General features: G+C 52.5%; 2 protein-coding genes across 11 annotated transcripts in view; one reads left to right on the plus strand and one right to left on the minus strand.

Annotated features, from left to right (window-relative positions):
- LOC122369170 (CUE domain-containing protein 1-like) lies at positions 1 to 10155 on the plus strand. Of its 7 annotated transcripts, none has more exons than XM_043343679.1 (9): positions 1 to 345; positions 1086 to 1311; positions 1753 to 1847; positions 2175 to 2271; positions 6784 to 7006; positions 7584 to 7622; positions 7901 to 8008; positions 8244 to 8422; positions 8652 to 10155. In XM_043343679.1, the coding sequence occupies exons 2-9, from the start codon at positions 1192 to 1194 to the stop codon at positions 8721 to 8723; spliced, it is 933 nt and encodes a 310-aa protein (XP_043199614.1). In that variant the 5' UTR covers positions 1 to 345; positions 1086 to 1191; the 3' UTR covers positions 8724 to 10155. The 7 variants fall into 7 exon arrangements, with proteins under 7 accessions (XP_043199614.1, XP_043199616.1, XP_043199617.1 ...); XM_043343681.1 differs by having other exon boundaries at positions 1 to 333; XM_043343680.1 differs by lacking the exon at positions 1 to 345 and adding an exon at positions 347 to 373.
- The window catches only part of LOC122369169 (THO complex subunit 5 homolog), a 24629-nt gene continuing 22390 nt past the window's right edge, over positions 10088 to 12326 (minus strand). For all 4 annotated transcript variants that reach the window (XM_043343675.1, XM_043343676.1, XM_043343673.1 and 1 more), the window contains one exon: positions 10088 to 10721. In XM_043343675.1, coding sequence (XP_043199610.1) covers positions 10652 to 10721 — 70 coding nt within the window. In that variant the 3' untranslated portion in view covers positions 10088 to 10651. The remainder of the gene's footprint in view (positions 10722 to 12326) is intronic.

The following is a 12326-nucleotide window of genomic DNA, read 5'->3' on the forward strand; positions in this document are numbered from 1 at the left end:
ACTGCGCAGCAGCCTCTTTTGCGGCAAAATCTTGTGTTCGACGATGACGCTTTTGTAGTTTGTTGACAGAATACAGTGGACATTTATTATATTCATACAGTTTTTCGGTCATATTGTTCAAGTAATTTTAGCTGGAAACTATTTAACTATGTGCTTTGTTTCTCTCTTAACCAATTGTTTAACGATGAAATCAGCTAATTTGCATTGAAAGCATTCATTTCTTGTTGTTGTTCCGCTATTTGCTACCGCTACATCCGGCGGGACTGAACATTTTTCTCTAATTGGATTGCTTTGTTGTGGATTCAAAGTTTTCAATTTTCAAGCAAGCTTGAAGTGAGATCAGAGGTGTGCATTTTATTATTTTCTCTGGCTGGTGGGTCGAAAACACGGAGGTCCCCAAGCATTTTCGTTTTAATTATATGAATCCAATTAGTATCACAACATGCTATAATCCAACTATCTAACATTCCCTGCCAGTAAAATGCAACAGCTTTTTTTTCGGAAGTCACTTCCGAAATGGTGATGTTGCAGATTGCAGACAGCCATTTGTTCAGCAGTGGCCTGCTTGTCACCCTTGTCAGATTCATTGGTATTATTACAGAAAGAGTCTGATCAGGAATGTCACTATAGAAGTCATACCACATGATACATTTTGACCTCCTGAGCTCATATCTGATGATGTTCATGGTGCAACCAAGTGCATTACACACTTGCAATATTTACCATCACCAACAGACCCCCAACACTCCTCCCGCCGCCCTCACCCGCGTTGGAAGGATAAATTTCTAGGCTAGGTTGAGTGAAAAATCACATTACATACTAACGCTATCACTATTCAATTTCATTATGAAAGTGACGTCAGTGCCGAATGCAATGCCTTAGGAGAGTTGTCAAATTAATTCCAGTTCCATCCCGTGGTTCCATTCCTGATCCTCCAATTCTGGCCCACCCAAGGCACAACGCACGAGCGCTGCCGGCATCTAGTTTATTTTGGCCACCTGCTGACTGCTGGTATTTCATTTGGCTTATTTTTTCTGTAAAAAATTCCATTATGGCTTGAGAGCTGACAATTGTTTTTGTTCTAGGTGTATTGAATCTAATTGAATCTCATCAGTCATCTGTATTATTCTGTGACATTGTGCTGTGCTGTGAACAAACATTCAAGTTGTGTTGATTACTAATAAGAATATAATGGAACCAACTGGGTCAAGCAACAAGACAACTCCCAAAAGCAAAGGGCAACTGAACTTCCAGAATGCTATGCAAGATTTCAAGAGTATGTTCCCTGGAATGGATGCTGATGTTATTGAGGTTTGTAATGACAATTGATGATGCACTCCCATTCTGATATGCTGCTCCTCCAGGGCCTACTGCGCCTGGATGTCACTTGTATCTTTTAGTGTTTCCATTTTGACGATTCATGCCACTGTGCTTATTTACACCTACCCACCTACTTGACTGCAAGAACATTTCTACCCAATTCATTGACTGAGTAGAAACAATTTTTCAGTCTTCTCTCCATTGAGCTAGCTTGTACCATTTATGGGAGGGCTCCTGCTCCTCCTCTCTCTCTCTCTTATTGCACGCCACGCGTGGGCCCCCTAGGGGACCCGCCGCGGGAGCACGTCGACGGGGGGGGGGGGGATCGGCGCGCCCCACTCGTCGGAGAAACTCCGTGATCGTGAAGAAATTGACCAGTTCCAAAGAGTTTTTGTCATCGCTTCTCCCCTCTCCACCTCGCGCTATTCGCAGGCCGTTCTGCGGTCCAACGACGGTTTGGTGGATGTGACCGTCGATCAGCTGATCAGCATGTCTACGGCCGACGCGACGGATGGCGCCGCACCTAGGTAGGGCACCACTCTCGTCGCGGGTGTTGTGGCGGCAGTTTTGGAAAAGAAGTGCGCTGTATTTTACTTTCAATGTGATTCATAAAAGTGTTTAAACATAATGAGATATCAGATAGTCACATTGTAAAATAAGATTTGAAAGAAGATATTATTCGAATAAATAAGAATTTATAAGATAGCTCAGTCAGTGCTGGCTTTCCAGCGTGGGGAGTCTGGTAATATCTGGAAAAAGGTCTGAATATCGCGATGTGCCGAGTGTCCGGCGCTGTCGCTAGTGCCTCGCATTGTGTCTGGATGGTGTATGACCGTTACTCTGTGTATGGACAGGGCGTCCCCGGGCCCATCAGCCTCGCGCCGGTGGCGGCCGCCGCTGCTGCTGCCGCTGCCAGACGACTTCCTGCGGGTGGAGCCGCCGGCCGCTGTGGTGAGTACCTGAATCTACTGGTACACGCGGCGAGTGGCCGGCTTCCCGCGGCATTCACCGGGTCGCAGCAAAGAAACACGCTCAAAGTTCTCCCACAGCACTCGCAATTTTGCGTTATATTTTACTTCATGTCGTGTTTGAAGAGTACCATGACTAACAAAAAATTGACGTTCATTTTCCATACTGCTTTCTCAACGTTGAGTCTCCGGCCTCAACCTGAGGTTATTTATTTGACTTTCAGTTTTGAATCAGTCATTCAAAATCTTCAGATTTTTTTTTGAGTCTTTTTATGTCGAATGCTACTTGTACAAATGGAAGTTTCTACCTTTATTGACTCTACATCATGCTTTGAACGCATGCATCCTTATCAGAATATGCGAGCAACAGCGATTGTCCGATGGCCTTATTGATATGGACAAATCACATACCCTGTTGTGATGGTGGTGATGCGTCAATCTCACCAATGCAGATCGATTGATGTGTATTGTGCAACGATAATTCTGTGCCAAATGATAGCTTTGATCTGATGCCAACTTGGCACCATTTGGCAAACATCCATAGTAGAAAACTCGGGAACTGTGCACAAGCAAATTGTGCAGGGTTCAACTTCTCCCAGCTGGTTCTTATGAACTCAATACGAACGACTTATTAGACGCCAGTAGTTGGCTGCAGTAATTCGATCAGAGGCTATGAAAATGACTCACTTAAGATGGACGATGTGTTCGTGGTGTTACTGGGCTGCGACATCGTAGACCAGTTTCGGTTGGTACCGTCTCACTGGTGACCCGTTGTACTGCACCACCAGTTCATTATCATCACTTGGTTTCTGAGACCGGGCTTTTACAGCAATTACCGCTTACATCATACCTAACGGGGGCTGGTCGGCCGTCCTCTCCATAATCGGGGTGTGGGTAATAGTGTTTTGGTTTGTGCAGGGAAATTACTCTGCATAAAACCGCCTCATTAACCCTGCTGAGATAACGCTGGGTGCCAAGTATTCGGAGACTGGTGTTGTAAGCCCGGTTTGACCTGCCCCGGCGTTCGTTGTTTGGTTCTAACACAGCTGGTATGCCGTCAGTGATAGTTATCACTTTGTAGCCCAGATGAAGTCAGTGGGGGGGGGGGGGGGGCTATCGACACTGAATTCTTCCCTTTACTTGTAACTTCCAATGGAGACTCGGTCTCTCAGATATCAATTTGTGCAACTCGACGATCGCTCTTCTTCCCTCAACTCAATTTTTATCAGTGCCACGACGACCATAGTGCTCCCGAGATTCGTGTGGCGTTTTCACATTTGGAAAGACGTTGTCCCATTTTATGGGATATATTTTATTAGACAACTTTTATTGCGGATCAAAAACGTAAAGGTAATACGCAACGAAAGTGCGTTGTTTGGTGCTATTAATAACGATTCCACTTTATTACAGAGTTAATCGATTTCACTTTAAAGTCAACGGTTTCCAGTACTCTTGCTTCTGGATTCTAATCGTAACTTAAAATTTGAAATTCACGTATGAAAAAAGGTATTTTTAATCAGTCTAACATGGATGAAGCTCATCGTGGCTTTTGGATATTATTTAGTGAATATTGATCGTCAAATTCAGAAAAAGGATGATGCAGAACTCAGACCGCTAGTTGCAATGAGCACCACAAAGGCCGAAACCACCTTTACTACAATTAAGGCGTGAAGTTCACCATCATACCCGCCACAAAAAGCATTCGCTTAGTCCGCATGTGACCGTCTACTTCCATTCATTAAAATTCTACTCAGGTCAGACGGACGAGTCCGATTTGTCTCCACCGTCTCGCCCTGTCCGAGGATGTATCTGGTGGGCCCCTCGGTCTAGGGTCGACCTTCGAGGCCACGGGTCTGCTCGTCACTCGCCACTCATCCACTCGTCTGTTCTCTGCTGATTGTACTCTGTCAACGACACAGGGGTGCTATGGCCGCTCTTCTCCCCCACCCAGTGTGACCGGAACACTGCACTCCCCGCCGCGCCGCCCGGTGTGCGATATAGCCGCTGGTCACGCGCTGAGCACCCCCGGTGTTGTAATCGCTGGGGACCGAGCGGCCCACGCGGCCGGTGCCACTTCAGTGCGTCGCCCGGCGCGCCCGCGGTGGCCCGGTGTTTGTTTGAGCGCTGTGTGACCTGTATCGCAGCACGGCTCCTTGCCCGATAGAGGCCGGCCACTGGTCAGTGGGGAGATAGTGCTCAGCGATGGGCGCACGGCTCTGTGTGCGGTACGGCCTGTCGTGTCTGGTGCGTTACGACGGTGCGGAGCGACCGGTCGTAGCGGCGGGCGCAGTACGACGGTGCGGTACGATTGATGGTGTGTCGTGTTGAGAAGGGTGGACGTGCAGCCGAGGACGGAGCTGTGAGCTGTGCCCACATTGCCGCCGTGGACCTCACCGGTGCCTCGAAACGGGACACTGCTCGGGGCCAGGCAGTCTTAGAGTGCTGTGGGAGTGACTGTGTGCTCCTGGTTTTCTGATTGAGAGTGACCGCTGCAAGTACCCAACTGAGCGGAACCTGACGATGGGCGGTACATATTACATTGTCCTGTGAAACTGCCAGCTTCGAGAGCTGCTGGACCACCGCGGCTGACCCCAACGCCGCCAGTGCGCGGCGGACGCTCCGTGTCGCTCACTCCTCGGAGTGAGCAGCGACAGCCCGCCACCATGTGTCTCCAACAACAGCCGCTCATTCAGGAGCGTCTGCTACTGCAGCCCCTGGGCGGTGACGAGTCTCCGCCCGCCTCCGCCTCCGCCCCCGCCGACACAGCCTCCGGCCGGCCGGAGAGCGGCTCCTCGTGGCTGTCATGGCTGTGGTCTCTCCTCTGCTGCCTGCCGAGCCCCGTGACGCTGCTGAAGGAGGCTTATGTACGCTGGTACGATGCTCGCGCGCGGCGGCGCTTCCTGCGTCGCCAGCGGCGTTGGCAGGAGGATTGTGCGGCCATGGCGGCCGCTGAGGCCGAGCGGGGACACCTGGTGCCCGGGGACGGACGGATGTCGGAAGGACCGGGCGCAGATGACGGAGATATGGTTAGTAGAAACGAAAGCTGAGGTTTGCAGGGTGATCGGTTAAGATGTTTGGATACCGAGGTAGTCCTCTGATGATCGAGGATTTTTGTACAGGGGAGTCACTCTGGCCAGTGGCTAGTCTTTCAAAGTTATGTCACTGTTATTGCATGTTGATTCTTGCAATGCGCGGCACATACTTTGCAATGTTTTTCTACATAAAGTTATTCACCGTGGAACTGCCTAGTGCGCCGTGGTGTTAGGGTGGGCGTGTTTAGCGATGCGCTGTTCCAATATTTGAGTTATCAAGTGGGACAGGTATCTGCAGCGCGGCGCACGCTCCCATTTGTTTGCGGTGTGTGATAGCCATAACTGCACTGGTCGCTCCCTGGTTAGGCAGTGCAGGACAACAGTTTCAGCGTAATTCACCATAACTGGCTTGGAGGCTGCGCATCAAATCCAAGGGTGGGTAGTGGGTACTAGTTCACTTCCGAGTGAACGATGAACAACAAGTCGTAAATCTCATTGTCCCTCTCGTTTACTTAGGGATAGCATCATAAATGGGGCGATGACTCACACACTATTTCCGTCTCTCACTGAAGACCATCGTCTGAGTCACTAAAGTTTGAATGGGCGGTGATATTCACATAATTCACTACCCCGCAATAATCAGCGGGCTGCCCAGCCCGTCTCGCCCCGCTGTCGTGTACCGTGAGAGCCCCATGGTATTGTCTATTGTCCATTGTCTGCCGCCCCGGTCCCGCCCTGTCCTCCTCTCCCCTCCCCTCCCCTCCCCTCCCGTCCCCTCACTGGTCACTGGTCCAAGGCCAGACCGGTCTGTCTGTCGGCCAGTTTGTTTGTTATTTCTCGGTGTGTCCGATGGGCACATACGCCATGAACCGATGTTCTGCAATGGGCCGGATGATAGGCGTCCGTATAGGTGTTTATAAGCTCACTTGTGTTCATATCGCTCAGGGTTGTCATGCACACTGCAGGGTAGAATATTTAATACAACAATTATTTCGAATAGGATCTTCCATTATTGTATTATTTCCGGGTGCTGATGCCAGAATACTGGGAGTCCCACCGACGGCAGAGCATTATAGCATTAGTGCTCCATGAGAGCTTCATAGCGACACATATTGGGCAGCCGCCTAGTGAGGGGTACCACCTGACAACAGCCGTCCACTAACACAACCGGGAAGTGAAACAAAGACACTCTTGGGTAGTCGCAAAAAAGGCTGTGTATCCGAGTGGAAGCGGTCAACCTGCCCTCACTGGGTCTTGGATCGTCCACGAGCTGAGCCGGCTTGCTCGGACCGTCAATTCTTTTAGTTCATGCGCATCTCTTGTGTTATACGAGCCACCCACGTGTCACTTGGCCTATGTCCATGGCTTTGATACACAGCAGCAGTGCCAAGACCCGCCCCACCCCAGCTGTTGCTGTCCTGCTCACTGCTCACACACCTGCCCTCCCTCCCGCCTCGTTGCAGCGCTCGCCGACCGGTGGCGCCCCTGGCGGCGGCCCGCTGAACTCTGCCGGCCTGCAGGAGCGGCTGGCTGAGAACCGCCGTCAGCTGGCGGCTCTCGGCTCCCAGCCGGACCCCGAGCTGGCCCAGTACCTGGAGGACGAGCGGGTGGCGCTCATGCTGCAGAATGACGAGTTCATGGACGAGCTGCGCAGGAACCGAGAGTTCATGGACGCGCTCGATGTTGGTCAGTGGTCGGGACGGCGTCAGGCTGGGGTGTGCTTTGTTAGTGGTCGGGGCTGGCTGGAATGGGGAGGGTGTGTGTGGTTCGGTCGTTGGAACGAGTCTGGTTGTGATTGAGTGTTTGGTTTGCCGTTGGTGTGCCCCAGTGTAAACATGAGAATGCTTTAATTGCTTGAAGTATATTTTGCAACATTTATGCTCACTTCCCCACGAGGCCACGAGTCAGCTACTTTCGATAGTTCAATAGATTGCTCATGTGTCATCCCCTTCACGTTGCTCGTCTTATTTTGTTGTGTTTTAGATTGTGTCTCGTGTTGTTGAAGGCGATAATAGAAGACGCATGTTACATGGGCTGTTCCCCTTGTAGTTGCCAGAGTTCACAATGTTGATGTTGGCGCCCCAAAGACACACCTGCTATGCATGCTCTCGGACCGACTGGTCAGAGGCTCGTGTGGGGTGCCCTTGGGTGGATCCCTGGCCGCAGATACGATATTGACTGCCTGCATGGTGTGCGGACGTGTCCCGGTCCCGGAGCCTCTTTTTGTTACGTTTGTTTGAAGTTTGTTTGGTTTTTCCCGCAGACACCGCCCATTTAGACGGTCCCCAGTGGCGTGACTACGGTAAGATATAGGATAAATGTGCTTAGATTCACCTGAATATTTTGTTTTGTTTCGCAACTCATCACCATCACCCGCGTTAGATGACATATTTCAGAGCATTGTCTCGTCACACTATGCACCTCGAAGAAATCACTATTGTAGGCACAGTTGACGCAACTTGACCATTTGTGATTTTTTTTTATAAGTTAGTGTTTGAGGGTGATCCTATAATAGTGTACACCGCAGCATTTCTATTTGTCCCCAGCTGTCTGACCGTGTTATGTCCCCCGCTCTGTTAGAATCGCTGGACGAGCCGGGTCGGCCGGCCGCAGGCGGGGACGGGCCGCCCTTCACCAAGTACCCAGACGACGAGGCCTTCAGGGAGCGGCTCAAACACATGGGAAAAGGTCGGTCTGTCTGCGGGGCCACTCAGAGCACCAATCGGAGACGGAAGCGGCACTCTCATTCGTTGCTGCGGGAAACAGAAATGCCTAACTGCCAACGGCTACTCGAGACACAAGGCAGATAAGTAGTCTAACCAGCAGTCTGACTAGATAATGCGTATATTGATACGATAGACCCGGTGACACCCATTCTCGCCATCCCTCCTGTAACACTGACCGACCCCTGCCACTCCTGCAGCCTCTCGGAAGAAGTTCTCGCAGCTGGCGCGGCTGTTTCACTTTAACCGGAGGGGCGGCGCCCGTCACCTGTTGGCACCCGGCGCCGCTCCCAGTGGCGACCAGCTTCTGCTCGTGGAGGACCCACTCACTGAGGAGGACCTCAACTCCGAGCCCAGCTCGTCACCGGCGCCGCCGTTCGTAAGTGACAACCTTTCGCCATGAGCAGATATTGGATTGGTGCCGCTGTGGCCGCAGTGAACGTTATTTGTAGTCTTAAGTTTCGTCCCGGTCCATCAGCCCTTCTTTGGCTACCCACCATCTGAATGACTCACCATCAAAATGGTGAGTCAGTGGCTCTGACCATGCTCTCAGATAATAAATTAATCATCCTGAACGACCTGAACTGATTGATCCCCGGCGCCCCCAGGTGGACCGTCACTCGGTGCAGACCAGCTCACCGGGCGGGCGCAATCGGACCGGAGGAGACCAGATGGTCTGAGGGGTCCCGAGACCAGCTGGTCTGAGCCGTCCTCGGACCCGGAGACCGGCTGGCCTGAGCCGTCCTCGGACCCGGAGACCCGCTGGTGGTCTGAGCGGCTCCCAGACCCCGGGTCCAGTCAGACCGCAGTCCCAGACCAGCGAGTCTGAGTGGCCCCAGCGTCGGATCAGCGGTAACCAGCTGGTCGAGTGGTCTCCAATACCTACTGGCCTCTGGGACCATCTGGCCCCATAGACCAGTGGGTCGAAGTGGTCCCGCAGGCCAGCCGGACCGACTCGTCCCGGGACCGGAGCCACCGAGACGTGTCAAGTCTGCTAGCGACGCGAGCGGGGTCGGCGGCGGCGGGCGGGTCAGCCACGAGGCAACACCCGCGGGTAACGGGCGCAGCTTCCGTGTGGCACGTGTGTTATCAATGGCCAACCGAGAGGCTCTGAATTATTACTGAAGGGGCGTGCGGGTCAGTGCATGTTTTGAGAGCGACTTGTAGTTGTTTGGAGGCAGTATTGTTTGTGAAAATGATATGAAGGCGCTGTGAATTCTGCTGCCTACCGTTTTGTTGATGATTTTTGCGTCGGTTTACATGTCTTCGGTTAATTGAAGGCAAATGAGCCATATTTGGGTTAATGATATGCCTATTTGATAGTGCATGCGTAGTAATATTGTTTTATTCTTGGAGTGGTTTATTTAGTGATTTCTTGAGTTGTGAGTTTTGTGGATGCAGTTTCGGGTATACTGAAAATTTTGGCAGCTACCTGCAAATCGCAACGTGTCTGTGCAATACTGATCAAGCAGTTGCTTCCAGTTGTTGAACGTGTGAATAAGTGTTCAGGTGTATGGTTGTGCGCAAGCAGAACGTCCTTTGGGAGGATGCCTTTGTGGTCAGTATGGTGTCGTGTGGTGGACGGGGCGCGGTCAGTCTGGGAGGGACCGCCGGTATATACAGCGGTGTGTGCGTGTATTGCCTCTGTATACCTGTATACCGCCTGTATCACCGCCCTGTTAATCGGGCCGTGAGGGATGTGAGGGCCGCTCACTGAGCTGCACCGCGGCCACGCAGTGGGTTCACTTACACCCGTGTGGTGCCCAGCGCGGCGGCTGGTCTTGTGCGTCGACCGGCCCATTTGCCACACCCCATTTATTGGTGTGCGCTGCGCTGAGGCCGCCACCCCTCCATTTATCGCCGTAGTGAGTGTATATCGGCCGGCGCACGGCCGTTCCCAGTGCCTGCGACGGTCTGTGTGCCGGGCGGTCCCACTGTCGTACCGTCCCAGCAGGGCCGCCCGCCGGCCGTCCCACGTGTACCGCCCTCGTATAACGCCCACGCGCACCGCCACGGACGTATATATCAAACGCAAAACGCAATATATTCCCATGTATACTGTATGCTGTGAATGGTTGAACTCGAACAATACACATCAATGCGTATTCAGATGATTCTGTTTGAACTTCCAAGGGATGACGCAGCCGTCAGTTACACAGGGAACAATTTGTTGAACAAATGTTGCATGAAATGTGGTTGAGAAACACGCAGCTTTACCGCTTCATCGGCAAGCGATTCTCCTAGCCGGTAGTCCAGACACTATAACACCATCCATCGCTGGTCAAACAGGACTGCCAACTCCAATTAGCCAGTACGGGCGCCACGTCACGCCGGATCGCGGCGGTCGGTCGGCTCTGCACTCCACCGCACTCACTCCGCACCGCTCCTGAAGCCATACAATCCCCTGCCGGCTCACCAGTTCTCCCCTCCCCTCCGCCCTCCCTCCCCGTACCGCCGCCAAACCCTCCTCACTCTATGTCGTGGTCGTTTACGAACAGCGCAGCGGTTACCGACGGTCCACCATTACCGTCAAACACCGGGAGCGGTCGGGCAGCATTACCCCCCCCCCCCGTCCCAGCTCGAAAGCCTCTTGAGCTGCCACAGCGTCTCAGCCGGTCCCGTGCGTGAACATGTGCAGCGCTGGGTCGTAGCGCAGTGGCGGCACTCGGTCCCGGCCGCTGAAACACGCGACAAACACCCGTCAGTCCGGGATATTGGGTATACTTGCGGGCAGGTAACGATCAGCGGGGATGGAGCGAGCCTACGGGGAGACAGACAGCACCTTGTGGGACACAGAGGTTAACTACGGGCAACCACCAGGCGGATATTGTAGGAGACAGAACAGAATCCGTCGTCGAACGACCACCAATGTCAGAGCAGCAATGCTACCTAATCCCGATTTTCGGAACGGGATGGCAGCAGAGCCTAAGCCGCTCTAAATACATCCGCTGAGGCCAGCGCACAGTGCATTAGCCGTTGTCCGAACGACAAATAAAAACTAACCATTCCGGGAAGCTGTCCGGCCTGCCTCCGGCTCTGACATTGCGGCAAATAACGAGCCATCCTGAGCGGACAAGCCGCGGTGGGCAGGTAACTGGCAAGGGTAACTGGAGGGAGCGGCTCAGTTTCCACCAATATGGAGCGACGGTGTATTAATACCCACAAGCTCTAAAGAAAACCAAATAAAAATTGAACATGCTTGTGTCAGACAGATGCTCCTGGGTAAGTGGAGGAGCGTGGGGTTGCGATGGCGTGGGCAGCGGACGACACAAGGAGGCGAGCGGGACTGCCTCATCAACAGAAGATACACACGAACGGACAGGTGCGGGCGTGGAGTGTATGTAACTGGCGCCGTGCTCATAATTACGGAGCGAGCGAAGCGAGCGTAGTCTTTCCTTAGATTAACGGAAATTTCTGAGTATGAGCGGCCGGCCGGCCGGCCGGCCGGCCGTGGTCACGCTTTTGCGAGGCTTATATCTCAGCAACCACTTGACCGATTTACATGCGGTAATTTTTGTAGGGTAGCTCCATTCCTTCTACCAAGTATTGCACTATTCCCGATGCATGTGTGTGACCCCTTATGCACGTGCCACGTGCAAAACGAAGAGGTGTCACTTTTGTAATTGTTGCAATATCTCGGTAACTACTGGGCCGATTGCGCTGAGAGTTGGCATGTAGGTAGGCACCCACTAGGCAATGCATATCCATGTGCCAGAGTTGGGGTGCTGCTGCACGTGCGCACGTGCAGGGGTCGTTTCCAGATCTCGAGAACGGCTGGACCGATTGCGCTCAAATTTGGTACACGGTTACGGAGCAGTTAGTAGGGTGCCGTGCACAAGTCAGTTGGGACCCATTTTGCACGTGCGCACGTGCAGGGTGCCGCTTCCAGATCTCGAGAACGGCTGGGCCGATTGTGCTCAAATTTGGCACATCGCTAGAGACCGGTTAGTAAGGTGCCGTGCACAAGTCAGTTGGAGGTACCCCCTCGCAATTTCGCACGTGCAAGGCCCACCCTCTCGCTCGCTCCGTTAGTCGCCACAAAAGGCGTTATACTGGTAATAACAGAACAACGCAGTATATGGAACACGGAACATGTACATGGAACGTCGATTGGGTCAGACTCAGACTGAGATGGAACACAAAGCAGATGGTACGCGGACAGCTATATAATCGGCTCAACATTACCTTGTATCGCGTCTGTGCCCCATAATGAACATTGGAAAGCATTATCTAATTGTGGTCTACAGTTTCTCAGCGAAAGGCAAAGAAATATGGACAGACGA

This window comes from Amphibalanus amphitrite, unplaced genomic scaffold, assembly GCF_019059575.1.
Source record: "Amphibalanus amphitrite isolate SeventyFive unplaced genomic scaffold, NRLGWU_Aamphi_draft 001012F_arrow, whole genome shotgun sequence".
In the NCBI taxonomy this organism is placed as follows: domain Eukaryota; kingdom Metazoa; phylum Arthropoda; class Thecostraca; order Balanomorpha; family Balanidae; genus Amphibalanus; species Amphibalanus amphitrite.